The sequence below is a fragment of the Musca autumnalis genome, unplaced genomic scaffold (assembly GCF_047663935.1).
Source record: "Musca autumnalis isolate F117 unplaced genomic scaffold, ASM4766393v1 scaffold_5, whole genome shotgun sequence".
Lineage (NCBI taxonomy): Eukaryota > Metazoa > Arthropoda > Insecta > Diptera > Muscidae > Musca > Musca autumnalis.
In genome coordinates, this window is record NW_027412088.1 from 177,065,969 (window position 1) to 177,075,632 (window position 9,664).

The 9,664-nt window shown below is 40.1% G+C and overlaps 1 protein-coding gene across 1 annotated transcript; it reads left to right on the plus strand.

Annotated features, from left to right (window-relative positions):
- The first annotated feature begins 6,636 nt into the window (after positions 1–6,636).
- Positions 6,637–8,711, plus strand: LOC141405038 (ankyrin repeat domain-containing protein 13C). Its single transcript, XM_073988992.1, has one exon. It carries the CDS (start codon positions 6,786–6,788, stop codon positions 8,469–8,471), a length of 1,686 nt encoding a protein of 561 aa, XP_073845093.1. The 5' UTR covers positions 6,637–6,785; the 3' UTR covers positions 8,472–8,711.
- The last annotated feature ends 953 nt before the right edge of the window (positions 8,712–9,664 follow it).

The window sequence follows — 9,664 nt, forward strand, 5'->3', positions numbered from 1 at the left end:
TTGGCTACAATACAGGTTCTTACCTTCTCACCATTATTGGCGAAGAATAGTGAGAAGCGCTTATCGTTTAGTCCAGAAACCCTATTTTTGTATAAATAGGGTTCCTGGACCAAGGCGATATCTATATCAGAAACTGTGAGGGAGAGGAGGAGTTCAGCAGCCGCAGCCTTGCAATGATGCAGATTAATCTGCACCACTCGCAGGCCATGCTGCTGAACAACCTCACTGCGACTTCGGGATCCGGAACCGGAGTCCACCAGAACCGAAATACAGCACTCCCCCACAGTTTCTGATGTAGTTAGCACTCTCACTATCTATGGTGAATCTCATCACCATGCCTTCTCCTTCTCTGAAGAAGTTCAGCAACCTCCAATCGTCGATGAAGAGACCTCTATTCTGCTTTCTGATCATCTTCATGACCTCCTCCACGTCAGAGTCTGGAGGGGGGACCCATGTTGTGGCTACGATCCTTCGAGGTATCTCTTCCACAGAAACCGCGGCTAGCCTGCAGCCCTCCCAGAGCTCACCAGCGCCCTCGATCGTCTGGATGAGAAAGTCCTTAGATTCCTCGTCCTGACAATAGAGGACTTTGATGCCCCTATGAGCGACTGCCCGGCCAAAGCCGGTCTTCCTGGCGTCTACCTCGTCGGACGTTATGATCTTCCTAAGAAGACGTTCCACCTCTATCCAGTGTGAATCGCTGATCCTCCCGTCCAGATCAGCTCTATCAATAATCGCTACCCGAAGATCATCCGGAGCGACCATCACCTCGGAGCCCGCTGACACCGATGGTCGTTCAACAGTAGGTTGAGAAGGTTTCAGCCCTTGGTCGGCTTGGTCGGCCTTCCCCGGTTGAGCCTTCTCTACCTTCTTTTGACCGGCCACCTTTGCGAAGGACTTCACCTGGTTGTTCGACTGATGCTCCACCACCCTCTTAGCAACAGGATGTGGATCTTCGGAGGACCTAACCCTCTTAACGCATTCCTGCGCAGATGTCCTCGAAGATCCGCCCTGTTTTGAGGTCGATGGGCCATCCCTCGAACCCGCCACATGCATCTTCGCCGTGTCAGCCCTGTGCCACGCTCCATCTTTCCTTCCTCCAGAAGAATGAGATCTGACAGTTGCAGACGATTTTGCAATGGTCTGTTGACCAGACCTTTGCACAATCGTCGCCGCTGCTCGCTCTCCACCCTTCTTATCCCCTGCAGGTCCAGCCGCAGCCACCGACGAAGCAGTCGATATAGGCGGTGCCTTTAGCGGCTGCTTAGCTTGAGGCTGCGTCTTTTCCTGCGCCAACTTCGAAACGCCAGGATTCACACCAGTGATTCCCGAGCGGATCGTCGTGGTAGGGGCCGACGAGGTCGAGCTGCTTGGTCCTACCGCAGTCAAAGATGACCGCAAAGGACTCGAGCAACTCGACGCCATCGGTTTAGTCGAGGTCCCTGAGGAAGATGCTCTTTTCACAGCCGCTGAGCTGGAAACAGCATCCTTCGCAGGGGTTGGAATTCGGTCGATTGGGAGGAAGAGTTTCTCAATGTGAGGATATTTCCTTTCGAAACGCCTCACAAATTGAATCTTCAACCCAATCTCCCTGAATTCCGCCTGAGTTACCTCAGTTGGATTCCTGCCGATAAATTTCGTGCAGTAGAACACGGCTCTCCGATAATTATATTTATCCTTCCTTAGCCTGGCCCTTTTTGACTTGGTTGAAGGGGAAAGGGGGGAGGCCGTCGTCGTTTCCTCCTCCGTAACCTCCTCAACCAAAGCATCTTGCCTGCATAAGGAAGGTTTGTCGGAATTGACCGACACTTCATCCCCTGCGGGAGCAGGATCCCCAACCGCGAGGTTTGAGCTCTCCAAGGCACATGGGAGAACTACTTTGGACGATTGAGACGGGATAATTGTGATATCCATCTCATCGTCCTCCCAGCTCTCCCAGTCCCATGGAGGGGGGCTCTCCTGGCTGAGTCGGAGGGTCTCGCTATCCTTTAGGAGATCGAGCAACTCCCTGCTCTGCTGGTTAATGGCGTCACTTACTGCGTCAAGTGTCTTATTGTCGTCCCCGCCCAGGGATTGGGTCGTACTAGCACAAGGTGCATCATTGTCCGGGTTATTTGCATTGGTCGATACCGAGGGTGAATTAGAATTGGGGGGTTTAAAGTTTTTAAAATTGATGTCCATGAGAAAAAGGAGTAAATGGGGGAGATGAGGACGATCATGGCATAGCCCTCCACTACCATGACTAGAGCTGAACTACTCGCTGAGGTGCCCAGGTATCAGCGAGGCTCCGTTCTAATACAGTTGGTACCCTAACTGCAAACCTTTGGAACACCGATGAGCACGAGGTCGCATAACACCCCGGTGTTAGGGGATCTCACCATTATTTTGGTAGGAGATCGCTACCAAATATGTGTCACTCAGTCCAGAGATGCACTATGAATTTCTAGTGCATCGTGTTGGTGCGTGACAGAGAGTGGATAACCTTTGGTCAGTCACAACCTCCCAGTTCAACACTACAAGAAGTTAAATGAGAGTGTTGTGACGTCTAGCCCCCGCATCGCGCCAAGATTGTTATCCCCGGCGAGGGTCCCTAGGGCTACCTATGGAAAAAAATTTCAGCCCGATCCGTGATGTGTCCATAAACAACCTCAAGTACGACATTTCCGAAATGTCAAGGCCCATATCTCGGGAAGCATGGGCTCCCCCCGGAAAACTATATGTTGTTTTGATGAGGTCCCAAGGGCTACCTATGGTAAAAATTTTAACCCGATCCGAGAGGTGCCCTGAATATTGCTAATTATATTATTTAAGTTATTGGCAATATTAAGTATATTGACGATTTGGCGTAAAAGCAATAAATAATAATTTTAAGTTAATACACTAACCTCCATTATTATAAGTCTTCTTTTGTTAAAGTTTGGATTTTCCGTACAGATTTATAGCGTTCCGGTTAACTTTAAGATAAATGTGTTCATTAAATTTCATGGAGCACATTTGGTCTGTTCCAGTACTGCAGGAATCTACTAATTTTTACTAGTTTTTGTCGATAATATAAAGGAAAAAATGTTATCGTAGTAAAACATAGTTGCTCTGTTCCAGAACCTGCAAGAAGCTACTATTTTTTACTACGATAGCATTTTTCCTTTATGTTATCGGAAAAAATAGTAAAAATTAGTAGATTCTTGCAGCACTGGAACAGATCAAGTAGCATCTTGCAGGTTCTGGAACAGACCATATATTTTTGATAACTGCAAATTAGTTTATTTTGCGTTTTAAAATATATCCAATAGTAAAAGAAGACATATAATAATGGCCCTAATAGTACGTTTGTACATAACCGGATTGGAACATTCCTAGTTTAACTATTGGTCTGTTCCAGTACTGCTACTAATTTTTAAAATTTTTTTCGATATATTAAAGGAAAAATTGTTATCGTAGTAACAAAAGCTGAATACACATTGCCAGTTTTGAATGACAGCTTTATTGGTGCTTGCTAGTGTGGCCGTTCATTTTTGTCATTCATCATGCAACCACAAAATGTTTTGTGGCTGCTGGACGGTTGGACAGTTATCGATAACTGCGAAATATCGACATTCAAAACTGACAATGTGTACTGCTCTAAATAGTAGCTTCTAGTAGGTTCTGGATCTGGCATTATAATTAGAGTTGTGCCAAAGGAACTATATGGAACTATCTAGTTCACTTCGCAGTTCCAATGGCCCACGTTTTTCTATGAACAAACTGCGTATACTTAATAGCACACGTAACATTTTATGATGTTACTCATACGTTTTGGAACTAGTACAAGGAACTAGATTATCCAACTCTAATTATTGGTCTGTTCCAGAACTGCAAGAATCTACTAATTTTTACTATTTTCTTCGATAACATAAAGGGAAAATTGTTATCGCAGTAAAATTCTTGCAGGTTCTGGAACAGACCAATAATTAGAGTTGGATAATCTAGTCCGACCATGGCACAATTACCCAGGTAGTGGCATCGTAAAATTTTGAATATGTTATGTCAAAACTTTCTTTATGTTGTTGGGGAAATTACAACAAAAATATTTTTTTATAAAGGGATTTGACTTTTAATGTTCGATCAGCTGGTGTGATACCACTACCTGGTAGTTCTGCCATGAGTCCGACCCAAGGCACATTTAGGCCATGTTTATATTATAGCCTTTTGCCGGCTTAATCTTCTAAATGAGGATTTACTTGACGTATACGTAAAGGAATTGACATTTGAAACCCAGTGGGTTTGTTAAATCCGCTTATATATAAACGTACTATTACAAGGCAAATTCATATAAGGTATACGCATGAATTACAACAACTAACAGAATTACAAAAGCAACATTGTTGTTATTGAAAATTAATTGTCAAAGATAAATATTGAATAATAGGGTCGTTCCAAGGCACATTTATAGAAGGTAGAAGTGATAATCAGCAATTGGTCTGTTCCAGTACTGTCAGAATCTACAACTTTTTACTATTTTTTCCGATAACATAAAGGAAAAATGTTATCGTAGTAAAAAATAGTAGCCTCTTGCAGGTTCTGGAACAGAGCATGTATTTTTACATTTTTTGTAAATTTGGTTTTCAAAATGTAATAGGGTCTACTCGTGAAATTTGATACCTCGAAATTTGCTACCAAATTTCGTGTAATAAACGTGTAATAAAAATTACCTACGAGAGTTCTGAATGCGTTATATTTACATTTTGATTCAAATTTGTTCTATTTTAGATGATTTTCAAAATGTATTTATGTTTTCCTTGAAGAAAAATTTGGAACGACCCTATTATTCAATATTTATCTTTGACAATTAATTTTCAATAACAACAATATTGTTTTTGTAATTCTGTTAGTTGTTGTAATTCATGCGGTATACCTTATATGAATTTGTCTTGGTCCGACCGAATTGAAATTTTTACCATAGATTTCGTTGCCCCGATTATGAAAATGTAAAATTTTGCGGGCGGTCACAACCGGTTATTTGAACAGAAAGTCCGGGTAGAAACCCGGATACGTAACAGATTTTTCTGAACCGATATGGATATCAGACGAAAGCTTAAGAAAACTCCTATCCAAAAAGAAGGTTCTGGACATGACTTTGGTTAACTTTCAAGTAAGATATTGGAGAACTCAATTAACTCCCATAAAGAAGGGGAAACGGGGAAAGATTGCAAAATAACTTGGCTTCTTTTTTCTTGTATAAAAAAAAACCAAGAAGAAGCACAACAAGAAGGAAGTGAGTGAGCCTGTCGATTGAAGAAGGAAGGACTTTTTGGAAAGGAAATTTATCAGCCGAGAAAAAAAGAAACTAATTTTATTCTTATTGCAAAGAACACATAATATTTCACGGAATCTTTAACAATGGCTCGTCACGAAGATAGTGGACCAGATTTTAGTAAGCTTTCGAGTAAGATATTGGAGAACAACTCAATTAACTCCCTTAAAGAAGGGGAAACGGGGGAAAGATTGCAAAATAACTTGGCTTCTTTTTTTCTTGTATCTCCCCTTCTAGATGATCGTTTAATAAAGTTGGTTCGGGCAAATCCAGCGATTTATGATGTTATGCATCCTCATTATCGACGAACTCCTGTACGTATGGCAATATGGGATAACATTGCTCGAGAATTAGGGGCACCATGTAAGTTAAAAGAAAAGGAAAGAAAAAAGGCCAAGGAAGCTTTTCATCAATGGCGTTTCTTCTGTACATTTTGGAAGCACTCGCTTAAAGATCCCTAGTCAAGCAAGCCAATGAACACAAGAAAGAGTGTTATACCCCGTTTATATATAACCGGATTTAACAAACCGACTGGGTTTTAAATGTCAATTCCATTGCTTATATTTCAAACAAATCCTTATAAAGAAGGTTAACCTTGCAAAAAGCTCTAATATTAACAGCATATTAAAATTCGAAGAATTTGTTTTATAAAAAATAAAGAAATGCAAACTAAAGTTATGAACATTACTGTAATTCACGAGACGCAAATTATTTTTGAAGTGGAGTTGGAGTTTTTTGGAAATCTGGACTGAAGTAGGAGGAAAAATGAAAAACCATTTGGATGATGAAGCAATATCAGTTGCGTCACAAAAAGCAGAGCAGTGGAAGTAAACTCAGTTATGATCAAATTTAATGGAGAGTTTTTATAATTTGTTTTAGTGTAATAAAGTTAATATTCTTGTTTACACGAATAAGCAATGTATTTTATTTATTTTGGAATATTTGCAATGGCTTGCATTTTATAGCATCTTTAGACTGCATTTAAATTCAATCCAAAACACTACATCAAAGGCTGTGATTTGGATCGAAAATGGAGTGCATACTAGCTGTGTGCCGTGGAAGCAAAATGGAGTGCATCCTAGCTGCGCGCTCTCTTGTAAAATTCATAAGTGAATTCATAGGAAAAGATGTACTCCAGCGGCAATTGTTCTAGGGATTTAACTGCATCCGCGGATGCAAACTTTTTGCTGGGTATTTCCAAACTTTTTTGTGAACGTAATTGAAGTCTAGGTATGAACATGGCATTAGGTTAGGGGTTTTTAATCCGACAATATCGATAGACAAAACTATCTATCGATATTGAATTTTTAAAAAATAGTCGAAAATGTCATCGGTTCTTTGCCAGCTCTAGTCTAGCCTGCTTTAAAGAATCGATGTAAAGATACCTAATAAAAAAATAAATGGCAAAAGATAAAAGTGAAAATAAAATAAAAAATATTTGTTTTTGTTAATAAATTATTGTTTTGTGTGGTTGACGAGGCCAACACACTCCCCGATGTCTAAAGCAAAAGACGCAAAAAAGAATAAAACCAATACAACAACTACCACCAACAAGACCACAATGAAACAGTGTATTAAAGGCCAAGAATCGACGACAGTGAAAAAAACAGATGTAAAATTAATGGAAAAATGTGAGAATGTCATGCAATTAGCCAAAGATTTGGACACAGAAGAAGACGATGATGATGATGAAGCTAGTGATCAGTTCCATTCAGCCCCCACCACCCCTACAAAATCATCAAATAATTCATTAAAGGATTTTTGCACGCAGCAACAACAAGGCCAGAGACAGTCTGGTCACCAAGAAAAAGGCGATACAAAAAGTTCTAGTGAAGAATTACCGTTGCATAAATGCATCTTCCTCAATGACATCGAGACGCTGAAGAAACTTTTGCAAAGTAAAAAGGAAAATCTATCACTGAAAGACAAACATGGTAATACACCGCTGCATTTGGCCGTAATGTTGGGCCGCAAGGAATGTATTAAATTGTTATTGGATTATGATGCTACAGTGAAAATTAAGAACAATGAAGGTTGGACGGTGCTGGCAGAGGCCATTTCATATGGTGATAGAGATACCATTGGATTGTTGTTGAAAAAATTGCGACATCAATCTCGAGCTCATTTGGAGTCACGACGCTCCTCCATGATTAAGGGTTTAAAGCAAATACAAGATTTCTATATGGAACTTAAGTGGGACTTCACATCATGGGTGCCCTTGGTTTCGAGAATGTTACCCTCTGATGTTTGTCGCATACACAAGTGTGGTACTTCTCTGCGTTTAGACACTACTTTGGTGGATTTTAATGATATGCGCTGGGAACGTGGAGATATTTCATTTATTTTTCGCGGTGATCATCCCATGAATCATTCCATTACGGTGCTGGATAATGAATATCAGTGTTATCAACACATCCACTATGAGGATTCGGATATAGACGATGAAGTGGATATTCTTATGTCTAGTGATATTTTGGCAGCTCACATGTCCACAAAACAAATACAATTTGCACGTGCCCAAACAGGTTGGATATTTCGAGAGGATCGCAAAGAAATGGTTGGAGGGCAATATCCATCAGAATTGTATTCAGTACAGGGTTTGGTTTTGAAACAGCGTAAACGCCGCGAACACTTGACCCAGGATGATATACAAAAAAATAAAACCATGTTGGCCACCATGTCACAAGGTCGTCGTTCTAGTCTCACGAACAGCAATAGCAACTCAACAGATGCCATTTCTACAAATGGTTCCAATCACACCATAGAAGTTGTACGCCGTTCATCGCTACCGCCACCACCAAAGCCCTCCATATCATGGGAACAATATATAAATGCCGAGACTGGTAAATGTCCTCAGTTGGGACGACCTCCCGTCCATAAACAATCCAATAAATCGCTGAAAGCCACTGTAGCCATGTCCAAAGATTTCCCCCTATCCGTCGAAATGTTGCTGAACATACTTGAGGTAATAGCACCGTTTAAACACATCAATAAGCTGCGAGAGTTTGTCAATTTGAAATTGCCCCCTGGCTTCCCAGTTAAAGTGGAAATACCCGTATTGCACACGGTTACGGCAAAGATTACATTTCAAAAATTTGAATTTCGTGATAATATATCACCGACGCTATTTGAAATTCCAAAGAATTATGTTGAGGATTCAAGACGGTTTCCTGATTTATGACCTGGTGGTAATGAAGGACAACAGCAACAGCAGGGCCACGGCACTCAACAAAAATCCAATGCAGGAGGAGATACTATGGCTGATGTTAATCGCAATAAAAATGACAGATTTTAAAGACAATCTTAAATGAGTGGGAAATTTAAATATACAACAACAATAATAATCCTTTAGAAAAACAACAACAAACAGGGATTTCTTTACAAACAACAAAAAATAATATCAAATGAAAAAGAAAACAAAGGAAACAACCCCAACAAAATGTAAGTACTATTGTCGAGAACCCCTTCACGTATGTTTGATGACGTTAAAGGGTGTTGTCTGGGGTTTATCTGCCCCCCCCATCCATAAACAATTGTCATTTATCTGTATATTTATGTTAGCACCAACTTATCTTTATTATCAGTCTTCCATTATTAGCTGCTTTATTCAATCTTATCACAGGTGTCATTCATTGAATCATTCATCCCTAGTTATAAAGAATTGCTTTGTTTTATTTATTTTGTTTCGTTTTTTTTTTTTGCAATATTCAACGGTGGCATTTTTTGTACCCTATAAAAAAGCAACCATAATATGTAGCTATACAGAAGAACTCCTAAGCTTTCAAACAGGGGGGTTCTATTAAAGAAAGAAAATGTCAATAGAAATTCTATTTATTGAGACGACATCTTAAATCTAAGTGGGTCTTATACATCTGGTAGATTACCAAGAAGGTGATGAAAGCCACCTAAAGAAGGGCCCTATAGACAGAAGGCCTCTTATAGGATATTACCGTCCCCATTTAAGGTCTTCTTTCTCCCTTGGCAGATTCCGCTCGCTCCTAACATTACCTAAAGGAGTAGATGGCCTACTAACGAGAACTTTGATGAATTAACGACATCTTTAATATCTTGCATCATCCAGACAGATTTCTATAGATTGAAAACCTGTTTTCTATAGACAGAAAACCTGCTAAAAAACCCTTTCACAGATAAAACAGCTCATAAAGGTGCCTTTTATAGATTGAAAAGCTTCTATAAGAGCTTTCTTTAGATAGAAATCCTGCTCAAGGATTCTTCTATAGATAAAAGACCTCCTATAGAAGCTATCTATAGATAGAAGACCTCCTAAAGGAGCTTTCTATACATAGAAGACATCATAAGGAAGCTTTCTATAGACAGAAGACCTCCTAGGCGAGCTTTCTGTAGGTAGAAGAG